We start from the raw sequence: 15,983 nt of genomic DNA, 5'->3' as shown, positions 1-15,983 counted from the left end.
ATATACTTCAGCCATTTCTACACAGAAAACCAGTAATCAAACAGGTTAGGTTCATTTATTCATTATGTGCTTTTTACCGCTGAAAGTGAAATATTATACAGGAAAACATATAAGTCATACGTAGTTTGAACTTAACGGCAATCACACTGGCATACCAAAGACATGGCAATAACAGATTTATGGTTAAAGACAAAATTACACCGGCAAACATTTGAAAGTATAATCAAAGAGAAAACTGTACTTATAAACCTTGAAAAGAAAATAAAAAAAAGAGCATGTTACTCACCTGTAATTTCCTATTACTATGTTTAGCTAAATAAAACTTTGTGAAAATTTGTTGATAGTTGACCATCTCTGGTGGAAGATTTACCTCCATCAATGGATAATTAGGCCAATAGCCCATTGTTAATATATTAACATTAAGTTCCATTGGGGTTGCTCCTACATGTGAGTTCTGAAACAGAATAGAAAAATTATTGATAATGCTATGGCTTTTAAGTCTTAAACAGTAACTGCTTCCAATCCATGTTTTACCTACACTTGAAAGATTTTATACCAATAAACAATTTTTTCTATAAGGTTTTACTAAAAGTAATATATATAATATAGGTAATAAGGTTAGGAATAATGTACATATTTCCTTTGAAGCAAATGAAGTTTTCATTATTATTATTATTATTGTTATTATGTGGGTTAACGCATTCTGTTAATTGTTGATTGGCAGCACTATTCATTACTACAAAACTAACCTCTTTTACTACATAATACCTTGACACTAGTATATTTTACATTGGGTGTAATCCCTCTATATGATATACACATCCCATTTCAATAGAAAATTTCGCCATACATTTCCTCTTCCTATATTCCAAGTACGTAAAATCTAAATATATGTACTGTGTACAGTATTAGATGAATACAGTATTGTGTACAGCATTAAAATCCATTAACCTTTTCTAAACAGCAATGGCACTTAAAGCACCATTGTCACCAAGAATGGTTTGAAATACTCTGTAACAAACAAGAAACTGTACACCTAAAATACTTAGTTGTACAGCAACAAACATTAGCTGTCATCTGCTATTAATATCAAGCATAACTCAAGGTCTCCAACTCACTTACTCACCTGCTTAAAGGCAAGCATTATATCCTTAGACAGTTCCATATCCTTAAACATGCCTTCTAATTTACTTGTGAACCCTGGACCACATTCTTGTTTTAGTTTACTTAACATGCTCTTCTCCGCATCTACACTGGCTGATTTACCCACTAGCAGTCGCTTTGCTAAATCCTGTAAAGGTAGCATAAGTGTTATAAAAAATACTAAAGCTCATAAGAGTTTGATTTAAAATACTATAGATCATAAGTTTGATTTATCTAAAAATTTATTAAAATAAAAAAATCATACTAGTCAAAATGTTCTCAGTAAAATAAAATACCCTCTCTAATATGACAAAAGGAAAGGAAAGTAAAATGAAATACCCTCTCTATTACAACAACAGAAAAAGTAAGTTTTTTATGTTCATATATCTCGAACTAATAACATCAATGGTTCATGAGAGAACAACGTTGTTACTTACTAATGCTACTGGTATATAGTAATAGAGCTGTACAGTATAATGAATATCATTATATGGTATGCACTGTGCAGCATTACTTAGTGATTCAATCAGAGAAAGTTACCATTCTACTAGTTATGACTTAAGAAACCTACAGAATAATCAAGATTTGCTTTTTGTTGCATATTCATAATTGAAAAGTAACAGAGCAGCAACAGTGCCCAATACATTTTTCTTAATCTCATTTTCTTAAGTTTAAAAGCTTCTGCAGTACTTTGAGAGACAAAGTATCAGTAGAAGCACCTAGATAGAAATGTTCAAGACTATGGAAATGACAATGAGAGGATAAAAGAAACTTTACCTTTTTGTAGAAGGCTTCAAAAACATCTTTGCCATGGATAAATCTAAAGAGAACCATTATCTTATCCAGAAGACGTTCCAATTCATCCTCTGTAGCTTCTTTGTTGCCTGCACGTAACTTTCCATCAACAAACTTGGCTGAGGATTTAAGGCAAATGTCAAAATATGTTTATTTGTATGCAGAGCTTTAAAAATTGACATTATTTTACTTAAAATTAGCCAAAGAAGTAACAAAAAACCTTTTTTTTTTAATTTACTTGCTGTCTGCTAACCCCACCCTTTCAACTTGATAAGTGTGGTAAGAAGTGTGAGAAATAAAAGAGCCATGAGTTAAACTCTTACAGCATTCACATCCTTGTTCAAGCACCCCTCTCATTTAGCTTCACTAAACATATTAAAAATCTACTTATAAGACATAGATGTCAAATTTAGTCGATAACTACCTGGCTTTCACACTTTATATAAGCATTCCAGACAACTGTTTAGCATAAAAATCACACCACAATAAGAAAATCTTAAACCATACTAGTATACTATTAAACGCTTGAAAGCCTTTACTTCTTTTTAAACACAAAAACAGGACATCATGATTTTAAACAGCAAAAATAAATACATAATGACATACCTATTAATTCTGCAGGCTTATTTTGTCTTTGATTTATGAAGTGCTCAAAAGCTTCCTTAAGTGCCAGCACAAACTTTTCATCCGAGGAAAAACATTCACTAACGATGCCATCCATCTTGTCTTTAAAATCTAGTAACTCCTGTACCATTCCTTTGTCCTTCTCCGGGTTAATTACAATTGTTTTACCATACGACTGAAAGAAAGGGATTTAAGAGCTTAAGGAAAAATAAAGCTATTTTAAATAAAGGACTAAATACTTTCTGGGAGAGAATCTTTTAGTTTGAATATAATCTTAAATTCTTGGTAATGTTCACAATTTTATTAAGAAATCTTATCTTGTATAATGCTTCCAATTTTAACCTTAGATCCAGAAACATTTAAAAATGAAGTATTTATGATAAAACAAAGTTTTATGAATACTTACCTGGCAGTTATATATATATATAGCTATAGTCTCTATCGGTCCGGCAGATTTTTCTAAACTCGCGGCAACCGCCGAGTGGTAGGTGTTCGGTTAGGTGGTTAACAACCCTTACAGGGTGGTACTTGGAATCATTCCCATTTTCTATTCCTCAGATCATCTCTTGCCCGACCTGTCCTCCTGAGGGAGGTGGGTTGGCTTAAAATATATATAACTGCCAGGTAAGTATTCATAAAACTTTGTTTTATCATAAATACTTCATTTTTATGGATAGGACTTACCTGGCAGTTATATATATATAGCTGATTCACACATTTGGAGGTGGGTGAAAGACAGCCAACATCGTTGGGAAACAACTAAAAGTTGTTGGCAATAACCTTGATTCCTTACCTGCTAAGGTAGCTGACTTCAAAGGTTCCTGCCTCTTGAGTTGCTTTCCCTTAGGAGCGCCAGCCAGGATGAGACCTGTTATGCTGAAACAACTCACTTAGTCTGTCAAACGGGGCAAGAGACCCCAACAAACGTGACTAGACTTCTGACACTACCTATTTCCCTTTAAATTCCCTGCAACCTTACCTCAACTAAACCACCACCCTAACCTTGCAGACTAGATATCTTACCTATCTAGCTAGACTGAGGGTGCTGTTCCAACCAGACAATTCCTCAGACAACCATAAAAACACAAACCCCAAATGAAGGTATATACTAAGGTTAAGGTTGAGGGGAGTAGTAACTCTTTACCAATAACGAAGACGTAGCTATGTGATGGGCCTAAGTGTAAACACTTCTCGTTAATCGACTCTACCCCTCTGAGGTAATGAGAAGCGAATACAGAGTTGCTTCTCCAAAATGTCGAGTCCATTATTTGTCTAACTGATCATGTTTTCTGATATGCAATGACGTTGAAATAGCCTCACCTCGTGGGCCTTCACTTTTAAGATGCCGAAGTTCTCCTCCTCACATAAGAGGTGAGCTTCTTCTATGGTCTCCCTCAAGGAAGAATGACAATGCATTCTTCGAGAGGGGCCTATGAGGATCCTTAACAGAACACCATAAAGCACTGGAAGGTCCTCTTAAATTCTTAGTACGTGCCAAATATGCCCTGAGGGCTCTCACTGGACAGAGGAGTCTCTCCTCCTCTTGACCACTAAGCTTGTGAGGTTAGGAACCTCAAAAGTCCTCGGCCAGGGTTTGGATGGGTTCTCATTTTTAGCGAGGAAGTCGAGCCTAAAAGAAAATACTGCACCGTCTTGATTGAAGCTACCTGCTTCTCCATCGCATGAATCGCTGACCTTTTTGCCGTGGCTAGAGCCATCAGGAATAAAGTTTTCTTCGTTCAAATCTCTAAGGGTCGCTTGCGAGATGGGTTCAAACTTCCTGCTGCATAAGAACTTCAAAAACCACATCCAAATTCCAAGCCGGAGGTCTTACTGTGTGCTTAGTCGTTTCAAAAGACTTCAAGAGATCCTTCAAGTCTGTATCTTGAGATAAATCCATGCCTCTATGCCTAAAAATGGCCGTAGTAAGCATGCTTCTGTATCCTTTTTATAGTGGACACGGCCAGCTTAGATTCCTGCCTCCGAGGAACAGGAGAAAATCAGCAATCTGACTCACAGAGGTAGAGGTTGAGGACACGTTGTGTCGTTTACACCAAGATCTAAATTTGAATTTTGGCCTAGCCTAACTCCTTTCTTTCTCTATAATGAATAATCTACCCACCTGTACGCTTTCTCCAACTCCAGTACACTCCAGAAATAGAAATCACCTTAAAACACCAGCACCACAAGACTTACGACCAAAAAACAACTCCTACCAGACAGAGAGCTCTCCCCTACCAACCACACACCACCAACACGTGCTTTCTACTGCCCCGTGTTATTGTTTACATCCTGACCGACGCCGCCGCCATCTTGTCTATGACGTCACAGCTATGATGTCACAACACAACCTTAAATACATCAACAGACACCTTCTAGAATCTACCACATGTTGTCTATATATAGGACACCCACCATATTTCAACAATGCATAAAATACCCATAACAATTATACAATATATAATCACACTTATCTATACCCATAACAATATACAATATATAATCACACTTATCTCTTTCTCCCTCCCTCCGACTGTTTCCTAACCTAGTATTCCCCTCTTAATTTCTTCGTCCTCCAACTCTTTACCCTCTACATAATTTCTAATACATTCCCCTGAAACTCCTGCTTTAGTAATACATCAGCCACTTGCTCCTTTCCTTTTATCCATCTCACCTCCTTTATTTCCCCACGGATTCAAATGGTTTCCTTATTGCAGCAATATCTATTTTTAATCTCTTGCTACTTACACCAGTGCACCTCGATTTGATGGCGGAGGGTCATTAGTGTTTTACTATCGTTGTTAACCAAGGCTTCTAAATTTCTCCCTCCTACTACCTCTTCCCACAAATGCTGGAAATATATCAATCCTTCTACAGCTTTCCCCAACACTCAGGGCTTCAGCCTCAATGGTGGATTTTGCCACTCTCCTGGATTTCCTAGACTTCCACCATATGGGACTTCTCCTCTTCCATCTGTCAAAGAAAATAATATAACCCAGTTGAGTATGGCCATCTTCTATGTTTCCAAATGAAGCGTCTGCATAGGCTTCCAATAAACCCTTTCTTCTTCCATCTCACTTATTGTAACTTCGCCCATCATGCTCTTAGTTTTTCTCACAATTTTAATAGTTTCTTCATATCCTGAGTTGTTCCTTCTTGAAATGCTTTACTTAATTCGCTAATATCATATGATATTTCTGGCATCGTGTGTAGTGATACCCAATTCAGCTGTCCTACCACTGATCTGTACTCTGTTAACTCTTTTTGTTAGCACTCTATTACCCGTATATCTTCTAGCCTCTGGTTCTCTTATGGAATTTATATACTGCCACTGATAAGGGAAAATCTATTCTCCTTCTGCCTCATTACTACTCCTATATACTTGAACCTTTTACTCTCTTGTTCTCTACTTGCAATTTCCCTTTCAATCTCCCATCGTTCCTTTAAGAATCCTTCAGTTCCTCCGTAGCAAAAATCATCTACGTGTGTACACAAAATGCCTTCCAATTTATTGTTCTTTTTCCAAAAGAATATATTAGGTTCTAGTCTACTTCTCTCACCTTGAAGCTCCTCACTACTTTCACCACTTTACAATACCACATGCTTTTGTGCCTGCAATCCCTTTGAGCCCATAGGACTGGTTTTTGTTCTTCAACTTCCATAAATCCCCTTCCAACCATCTTCCCTTGGTGGCTTCAAGTACACTTCTCTTTGTATCTCGGTCACCTTGTAAATATGCAGTTTTTTTGACATCCAATGTATAACAATTCCAATTTTTCACCTTATTATGGTTAGACAGAATTTTAAAATTTCAGCATTGCATGTGGGAGCATCCTTTTCCCACTCAGCCATTTCTTCTTCAAACCCTCTAGCTACCAATCTTGCTTTACATATCCTTTCCCCCCCTTTTATCTTTTCAGTTACTATCCATCTTTTGTAGATATAGCTTTTTGTCCAACATCATTTCCTCCTCATATACCTGGTTATCTCTCCAACTTAGAAGTTTCTTTTTCTTTAGCTTCCATTATGCTTCTATTTCAAATCCCAGCAAACACCTCCTCTCATCTTCAATTTTTTCTACCTGACTATAATCCCTCAAGTTAACCCACCCTTTGTCACCTGACTGTGAGTCTCGTATATTGTACGAATCAGCCATGCTTGGCTTGATCTTTTTCCTGCAAGACCTAAAATAGTCCATTCTTCTACTTGTCCTGTATCATTGTTTGATAGCCCTAACTCTATTTCACTTTTGAATTTTGGTATCTCTTCCATTAACTCGCTTTCTATTGACCACTTTGCCGTTATCTTCCACTGTTTACCTCTATCACCTCTCATTTCTTTTCTATAGTCTCTTCTGTGTCTGCATTCCTTCTCTCACCCATTATCTCCTCTCCTTCCAGCCAATCTACTTTCCCTTCATTTGGGCCATCTGACCTACTTTCACCCCATGGGATTTATCTATTCTAGCCGATATCTCTTCTGTATCTGGTGATCGTCGTTGAATCCTTGTCACATGTATCCTAGCTACTTCTCTTAAGAATCCCCATGTTGACTATTATTGTTTCCCGATACTCCCACCTACCGAGCAGGTCACTATCCATTCATTTTCAATTTTCCCTCTTATAGAATACCTCATCTCCTACCACTGCTTCTTCAAATTTATGTTCTCTGATGTTTTTGTTTAGCGCTATTCTTATTTTATTACAGGACATTTTTTTCATTTTTTTGTAAATGCTTCTCTGGCCTTGTGCATTGCATTCAGTGTGTCCCTTACCATAACCCTCTTCCATCCCTTTTTCTTCTTGCTTGCAGGACTAGAACTTTTCTTCTCCTATTAGGTTAGGCAGTGAAGGGTTTTTTCCAAATACTAATTGGTTGGGAGAGAAACCTCCATTATTCATTAAACAGTTCCTAGCACCTCACTACCCATTTCAAAGCTAGGGACCAATCTACTTCCCTCTTCCTCCATCATCTTCCTTACACTTCCTGATCATGCCTACGGTCTTTTCACATAATCCGTTGCTCCACGGAGAATTCTGATGCTGTGGCTAAATACTTTAATATTCCATTTTTCTGCCATCCTCCTTACTTTTTCATTTTTGAAATTCTCCCCATTATCTGACAATATTTTGGCAGGAGGGTGCTCCAATATAGCAAACCAGCACTCAAAAAGTATCTTTATTATAGTTTCTGGTTTCTTATCTTTTATCCAACAGGCCTGACAATATCTCGTTGCCATATCCACTATTACCAAGAACTTTCTCTCTTCTATCTCCCACATCCATCGCTACGACTTCATTGAACGTTTACTCCAAGAAAAAGCCTACTACCGGTTTGGCGGGGTTTCTTTTGTATTTTTACAAACCTCACAATTTTTAATCAGTTCCGTTAGTAACTTTCTTATTTCCTCTTTTCTTTCGATTAACCCATTACTCCATTGTGCTTCCTCTGTTAGCTTCCATATTTTATCTTCTCGTATCTAATTAAATAGTCCGCCATATTTTCACTAGATTCTCTTCTTATTAGAAGGTATCTTTTTATTCTAGCCGTAATTCTCCATTACCGAGTCTTTTAGATAGGCTTTATCTAGTTTCTCTAGGATTAACTTTGGACCCTCTGTACCAGTAAGTTTATCTTTATCTAATGCTTCCACTAGCTCTCGGGCTTTCCCTTTTAAGCTCATTCTCATTTCTATCGCCGGGTATTTTGTATCTTTCTCCATACAACAATAGCCAATCTTCGGCTTGACCTTTCCATTCTTTGTATTCTTCTTGTATCCCGCTAAACCTAGGACATTCTTATTCCTTCTCCATCTAGTAGTCTCCCTTTGTTCACTGTCGGATCCAGGCATCTTTGATCAACCACGCTCTGGTACCAGTTTGAATTTTGGCCTAGCCTAACTCCTTTCTTTCTCTATAAAAATGAATAATCTACCCACCTGTACGCTTTCTCCAACTCCAGTACACTCCAGAAATCACCTTAAAACACCAGCACCACAAGACTTACGACCCAAAAAACAACTCCTACCAGACAGAGAGCTCTCCCCTACCAACCACACACCACCAACACGTGCTTTCTACTGCCCCGTGTTATTGTTTACATCCTGCCGACGCCGCCGCCATCTTGTCTATGACGTCACAGCCTATGACGTCACAACACAACTTAAATACATCAACAGACACCTTCTAGAATCTACCACATGTTGTCTATATATAGGACACCCACCATATTTTCAACAATGCATAAAATACCCATAACATTATACAATATATAATCACATTATCTATACCCATAAACAATAATACAATATATAATCACTAAAGACCTCCCACTTCGATTGGTCGACTCTCTGAGAAGATGCCCTCCTCGCTCTTGCGATTGCTCTCGCAGCTTGCGCTGAAAAGCCTCTCGCTCTGGCAAGCTTCTCGATAGTCTGAATGCAGTCCATTGTAGAGCGAGGGGGTTTGGATGATACCTCTTGAAGTGGGGCTTTTGAGAAGCTTTGGACTTGGAGGAAGGCTTCTTGGAAAGTCCACTAGCATCTCCACTACCTCTGTGAACCACTCTCTTGCTGGCCAGAATGGAGCTATCAGGGTCATTCTCCCTGTCCCGAGAAGAGCGAACTTCTTGATGACAAGGTTGATGATCTTGAACAGAGGGAACACATAAGTGTCCATCCCCGTCCAGTCCATCAAGAAGGCATCTACTGCTATTGCTTCCCTGTCCAGGACCAGGGAGCAGTAGTTGGGGATTCTCTTGTTCAGGTTGGAGGCGAAGAGATCTATCAAAGGCTTCCCCCATAATTTCCACAGCTCCTGGCAAACTTGAAGATTGAGGGGTCCATTCTGTGAGAAGAACTTGCCCTTTCCTGCTGAGCATGTCTGCTCTTACATTCTTCTGTCCCTGCACAAATCTTGTTAAAAGATTGACTCCATTCTCCTTTGCCCACAGAAGGAGTTCTCTTGCTGTCTCGTACAGGGACAGAGAATGAGTTCCGCCTTGCTTTTTTATGTAAGCCAGGGCCGTGGTATTGTCCGAGTTGACCTCCACTACTCTCCCCGAAACAGCATCTCTGAAGGCTTTCAACCCTAATAGAACGGCCATCAACTCTTTCCTGTTGATGTGCCATTCTTTCTGTTGGGCTTTCCAAGAGCCCGAGACCTCCCTGCTCCCCAGTGTTGCTCCCCAACCTGACTCCGAAGCGTCTGAGAATAACACTAGGTCTGGGTTCTTCTTGTACAGGGAGATTCCTTCCCCCAACTTTGCAGGATCCAGCCACCAACTCAGATGTTCTTTGATGTCTGCTGGAATGGGAAAGGAAAAGGAGTCCTCCTGATTCTTCCAGTCCCAGACTCTTGAAAGGAAGTGCTGCAGAGGTCTGAGATGCAACCTTCCGAGGGAGACAAACTGCTCGAGTGAGGAGAGGGTGCCCAGCAAACTCATCCAATCCCTCGCCAAGCACTTCTCTCTCCCCAGGAATAGTTGCACTTTCTCGTGGCACTTGTTTTGCCTCTCTAGGGAGGGAAAAGCCCGAAAAAGAACTGAGTCCAGAACTATCCCCAAATAAAGAATCGTCTGACTCGGCTCGATCTGGGACTTTTTTCCTTGTTGATGATCAGACCCAGCTCCTGGTCATCAGAAACGTCTTGCACCAAGTCCTCCAGACACTTGCTCTTCGATTGCGACCTTATCAACCAGTCGTCCAGGTATAGGGATACTCTTATCCCTTCTTGATGAAGCCATCCAGCCACGTTTGACATTACTCTGGTGAAGACTTGAGGAGCCGTGCTGAGGCCGAAACAAAGGGCTCTGAACTGGAAGCACCTGTTCTGAACTATGAACCTTAGGAATTTCTTTGAAGTCGGGTGGATGGGGATATGAAAGTAGGCGTCTTGTAAGTCGAGAGACACCATCCAGTCCCCTGGACGGACTGCTGCCAGCACCGACTGAGTCGTCTCCATAGTAAAATGACAATTTGTCTAAAATTGCATTTTTCCTAACTATACAAACCTGAGGTCCTTTTACAATAGGAAGGTACTAGCGGCAGCTGGATAGGTCGTAAGCTTTCGAACAAGGGGTTCGGTAGTTAACTGCTTGTCCGACAGGCGCGCGCGCGCGACTGGGAGGTAAACAAATCACTTTTGCTTTTGGCCCAAGCAAAAACTGCAGAGTGAGGGGTGGCATGAGGTGGGGCTATGTGTAAAAGGACCTCAGGTTTGTATAGTTAGGAAAAATGATATTGTTATGTTACAATAAAGTTTCATACATACTTACCTGGCAGATATATACATAGCTAAGACTCCGTCGTCCCCGACAGAAATTCAAATTTCGCGCCCACTCGCTACAGGTAGGTCAGGTGATCTACCGGCCTGCCCTGGGTGGCAGGACTAGGAAACCATCCCCGTTTTCTATCATATTTTCTCTCTTCCACCTGTCTCCTGCGGGGAGGCTGGGTGGGCCTTTAATTGTATATATCTGCCAGGTAAGTATGTATGAAACTTTATTGTAACATAACAATATCATTTTCATACAATCAACTTACCTGTCAGATATATACATAGCTGATTGGCACCCTTCGGTGGAGGGTAAGAGACAGCTACTATATGGAATAGACAGGTAAACAACATATGTTGTAGGTATAAATAAAACCTTGGTTCCTACCTGATAGGTGGTAGACTTGGTGGGTGTTTGCCCAGTAGTCTTGCATCACTCAAGAAACTTTAGCGCGATATATGATCTATGGCCAAGAGTTCTGGTGGGTCTGCGATGGGGTCTTACCCACTTACTCAGCAGAGCCTAAAAGGACTTTGTCAATGGGTGCTGATCCACTTATTATGACAATACACCTTATGAAGGAGCACACAACCAATCCCGACCACCTGATCCTAACCATGTGTTAGAACTAAGGATTGTTACGAGTTATCCCCGAACTCGTCACAACAACCGTAACTCAAAAACCACTACGCACACATACATAATTTTTCAAAAAAAATTATACTCAACTAATTGGATATGACGAGAATTCTCTTATGAACAACATAGACGGCCGCCCGTGCGAGCCTGAATCCTCCATTGTTCGAAGAGATCTCGACCCTATCCAAACGAGAAGAACAGTATATACATTTTAAGGATTGGTGTCGGCTCCGTACCCGAGAATCGTATCTGCCGATACGATAGGACCTAGAGAAAAGCACTTCTCATACGTCACACGCACGTCTTTCAAGTAATGAGATGCAAATACTGAGTTGCATCTCCAATATGTCGTATCTAAAATGTTTTTTAAGCGACATATTCTTATAAAACGAGAGAGACGTCCGCAACCGCTCTTACTTCATGAGCTTTTACCCTCAGTAGTTGTAATTGTTCGTCAGGACAGACCTTATGAGCGTCCGTAATGACGTTTCTTACAAAAGAACGCTAGAGCATTCTTGGACATCAGTCTTGTGGGGTCTTTTACCGCGCACCCAAAGACCTGTCTAGAGCCTCCCAACTGACGCTTCCTCTGAAGATAGAACTTCAGAGCTCTAACAGGGCATAGAGACCTCTCTGCTTCTCTGCCTACGAGACTAGACATTCCTTTGACTTCGAATGTCCTAGGCCAGGGATTCGTGGGGTTCTCGTTTTTCGCTAAAAACAGGGTCTTAAACGAGCAAATAGCCGAGTCTCCCTTGAATCCTACTTTATCCTGCAGAGCTTGTAACTCACTAATTCTTTTTGCCGTCGCTAACGATAAAAGAAAATAGGCATTTTTCTCGTTATGTCTCTAAATGATGCCAGATGCGGAGCTCAAATCATCCGAAAGACAGATATTTGAGGACTACGTCCAAGTTCCAGTTCGGAGGTACTGGTTCCTTAGACTTTGAAGTCTCAAAAGATCTTACGGAGATCGTGGAGATCTTTGTTATTTGCCAGATCTAAACCTCTGTTCCTGAATACAGCCGAGAGCATACTTCTGTATCCCTTTATTGTGGATACGGCTAGATGAGACTTTACTCTCAGGAATAGCAAGAAATCAGCAATTTCCGCTATAGAGGTAGAGGAGGAGGACACTTCTTGGCTCTACACCACCTTCTAAAGACCTCCCACTTCGACTGGTATACTTTCGTAGTGGAGTTTCTGCGAGCTCTCGCGATCGCGCTTGCCACTTCGCGAGAAAAGCCTCTCGCTCTGACAAGTCTTTCGATAGTCGAAAGGCAGTCAGAGCGAGAGCGGGGAGGTTTTGATGGTACCTCCTGAAGTGTGGTTTGTTTGAGAAGATCCGTCCTTCCTGGTAGGGATATTGGAAAGTCTACGATCCACTCTACCACCTCCGTGAAACCATTCCTGGGCCGGCCAAAAGGGGGCTATTAATGTCATCCTCGTCTCTTTTGACGCCACAACTTTTTCACTACTAACCCCAGGATTTTGAATGGGGGAAAAGCGTAAACGTCCACTCGAGACCAGTTTAGCAGGAAGGCGTCTACCATAATCGCTCTGGGTCTTCCACGACCGAGCAAAAACACTGGTAGCCTTTTGAAATGTATGTTGCGAAGAGATCCACATGAGGAGTCCCCACAGAGACCAGAGATCGAGACATATTCTCGTGCAGAGTCCATTCGTATGAAGGACCTGGTTCCTCCTGCTGAGCCTGTCTGCCCTCACATTCCTTGCTCCCTGTACGAAACCTTGTCAGCAGGGAGATGTTCCTGTGAGACGTCCAAACTAATAGATCTCTCGTGAGTTCGTAAAGGAACGAGGAGTGTGTCCCTCCCTGTTTCCGAATGTAGGCAAGTGCGGTGGTGTTGTCCACGTTTACTTGCACTACCTTGTCTCTCACCAGAGGTTCTAGGCTCTTCAATGCCAGGTGTACGGCGAAGAGCTCTTTGCAGTTTATGTGCCAGGACACCTGTGCTGGTTCCCAGGTGCCTGACACTTCCTCTGAGCCTAATGTCGCTCCCCAACCCGTCTCCGACGCGTCGGAGAACAACACTAGGTCTGGGTTCTGTGTTCTTAGAGAGATCCCTTTGTTCTCTTCCAGAGGTAGCAACCACCACTGTAGGTGTGCCTTTATCTCCACTGGAATGGGAAAAACGTCCGACAGTTGTCCGGTTTTCCAGCTCCAAGACGTTCTTGAGGAAGAATTGAAGTGGACGGATATGAAGTCTTCCCAGTGGAAGAACTGTTCCAGCGAGGAAAGGCGTCCCAAGAAGCTCAACCATTCCCCGCTGACGTTTGATGTTTCTCTAGAAGAGAGAGATTATCCTCAAACCTTTTGCGGTTCTCTCTTGCGAAGGAAAAACTCGAAAACCCCGAGAATCCATCCGAACAAAAAAAATCCCAGATAGACTAGGTCTTGTCTGGGGGTCAGCTGAGACTTTCTCGAGGTTCACCAGCAATCCCAACGCATTGGTCAAATCGAGAGTTAACTTTAGGTCCTCCAAACACTGTCTCTCCGATCTGGCCCTGATGAGCCAGTCGTCTAGGTACATAGAGACATTCACTCCTTTGAGATGAAGAAATCTCGCCCACATTCATCATCAGGCTTGTGAAGACCTGAGGAGCTGTGGACAGGCCGAAAACACAAGGCTCTGAACTGAAAGATCCTTCCCCCCGTCATGAAACGGAGGTACTTCTTCGATGAAGGGTGGATCGGGACGTGAAAGTAGGCGTCCTGGAGATCTAGAGGACACCATCCAATCTCCTTGTCGTAATGACGCTAGGACTGAAGCAGAAGTCTCCATGGAGAACTTCTCCTTCTGAACAAATTTGTTCAGAGAGCTGACGTCTAGTACTGGTCTCCAGCCTCCCGAGGCTTTCGCCACTAGAAAAAGGCGATTGTAAAAACCCGGGGAGTTTTGATCCAGTACTAGTTCTATTGCACTCTTGTCCCACATTTGTTTTTCCACCATCGATCGAAGAGTATCCCTCAGCACAGGGTCCTTGTACTTGGCTGATAGTTCCCTTGGTATTGACGTTAGGGGCGGAGTATTCAGGAAAGGGATACGATATCCCTTCCTTATGATATTTAGTGAAGACGCGTCTGCGTCTATCAGTGTCCAGGCCTCCACGAATCCCAGGAGCCTGGCACCTACTGGTGTTTGGAGGAGAAATGTTTCATTTTCCCTTTTTAAAGGGACGAAAGGCGGACCTACCTCTCTTCTCTGGAGCCTTCCTTCTTGCGGGAGGTCTGGAGATCGGACCACCTCGAAAGGGCTGCATAGAAGTGCTAGGTTCTTTCTTGGCAGAAACTAAAGCAGGTTTCTTCTTCCTAGCTGACTGCGTCAGAAGATACCTGCGTCGCCTTCTCAGTAAAGAGTGAGCCACGTCCTTCACTAACTGAGAAGGGAACAAAATAGTCAGATAGAGGTTGCATACAGTAGAGCTGCCCTCTGTGCATGCGATACTGCCTTGTTAAGGAAGGCGCCATACACCAGTCCTTTCTTTAAAAAGACCTGTTCCAAATAATGAAGCGATTCTTAACAGATCCATCCTGTACCGCTTTGTCGATGCAAGACAAAAATGCATAACAGGGCTTCAGGTTCGATTCCCTGTGAATCGTGAGCTTTCTTGGACATCACCCCAAGGGACCAATCTAAGAAGTTGAAGACTTCCAATACAATGGAAAAGTCCCTTGAGGAGATGATCCAGTTCTGAAATACTCCATGTAATCCGAGCAGAATTAAGACTAGGACGCCTTGAAGCGTCAACTAACGTCGAAAAGTCTGCCTCTGTTGTAGAAGGGAGAGCGATACCCTATATCCCCCGTCTTGTACCATATGCCTCTTTTCCCAGCTAACCTTGCTGGAGGCATGCAAAATACTGTCCTGACTAAGTCTTTCTTCGACTTCATCCAGGAATCTAAGGCGTTTAAAGCCCGCTTCATCGAGATGGTGGGCTTCATCTTCAGAAAAGACGAAGGCTTCTTCGCCTTCGCACTCGAAAAGAGCGAGCGCGGAGAAGGAGGAGCAGCCGGAGTCAACTCGTCTCCGTATTCCTCCAAAAGCAGGGTAGTCAACACCTTATAGTCAACACCTTATAGTTCGACAAGCCCTCTCTTCCATGATCGTCATCATCCGAGTTTTGCTCCAACTCGTGATAATCCTGAGTTTTCTGTTCTCCTTTCAGAACTTTCCTCTTCTGGAGGAGACAAAACTCCTGATCGGAGAGGGGCAATAAGGGAATGAAAGTCTTTCCTTTTCCCGTTTTGATCGACTTGGAAGGCGTCACAACCTGCGGCTTCTCTCGCGCTTTAGAAGACGTCTTGTATGACGCTTCCCGCTCTCCGAGCGTCATATATGACGTCTCTTGTTGACGTCTTGATGACGCTTCGCGTCTGGAAGACGCTTCGCTCTCTAAGGGCTTCCTACTCGGCGTCACAATCTTGGACGGAGCGTCACGTCTAAGATCCGCTTGAAATGACGCTTCACTTCTCAAAGACGTCT

At 42.0% G+C, this 15,983-nt stretch overlaps 1 protein-coding gene across 1 annotated transcript in view; it reads right to left on the bottom strand.

Moving 5' to 3' along the window:
- The window catches only part of LOC135226547 (cullin-4A-like), a 64,353-nt gene that overhangs the window by 17,231 nt on the left and 31,139 nt on the right, over positions 1 to 15,983 (bottom strand). The window contains exons 7-10 of the mRNA XM_064266203.1: positions 2,545 to 2,737; positions 1,921 to 2,057; positions 1,127 to 1,291; positions 287 to 454 (exon numbers count right to left, since the gene is read on the bottom strand). Coding sequence (XP_064122273.1) covers positions 287 to 454; positions 1,127 to 1,291; positions 1,921 to 2,057; positions 2,545 to 2,737 — 663 coding nt within the window. The remainder of the gene's footprint in view (positions 1 to 286; positions 455 to 1,126; positions 1,292 to 1,920; positions 2,058 to 2,544; positions 2,738 to 15,983) is intronic.

The sequence above is a fragment of the Macrobrachium nipponense genome, chromosome 14 (genome assembly GCF_015104395.2).
Source record: "Macrobrachium nipponense isolate FS-2020 chromosome 14, ASM1510439v2, whole genome shotgun sequence".
Taxonomy (NCBI): Eukaryota; Metazoa; Arthropoda; class Malacostraca; order Decapoda; family Palaemonidae; genus Macrobrachium; species Macrobrachium nipponense.
The sequence above is the reverse complement of the archived record's forward strand: the minus strand, read 5'-3'. Positions and strand labels throughout refer to the sequence as shown.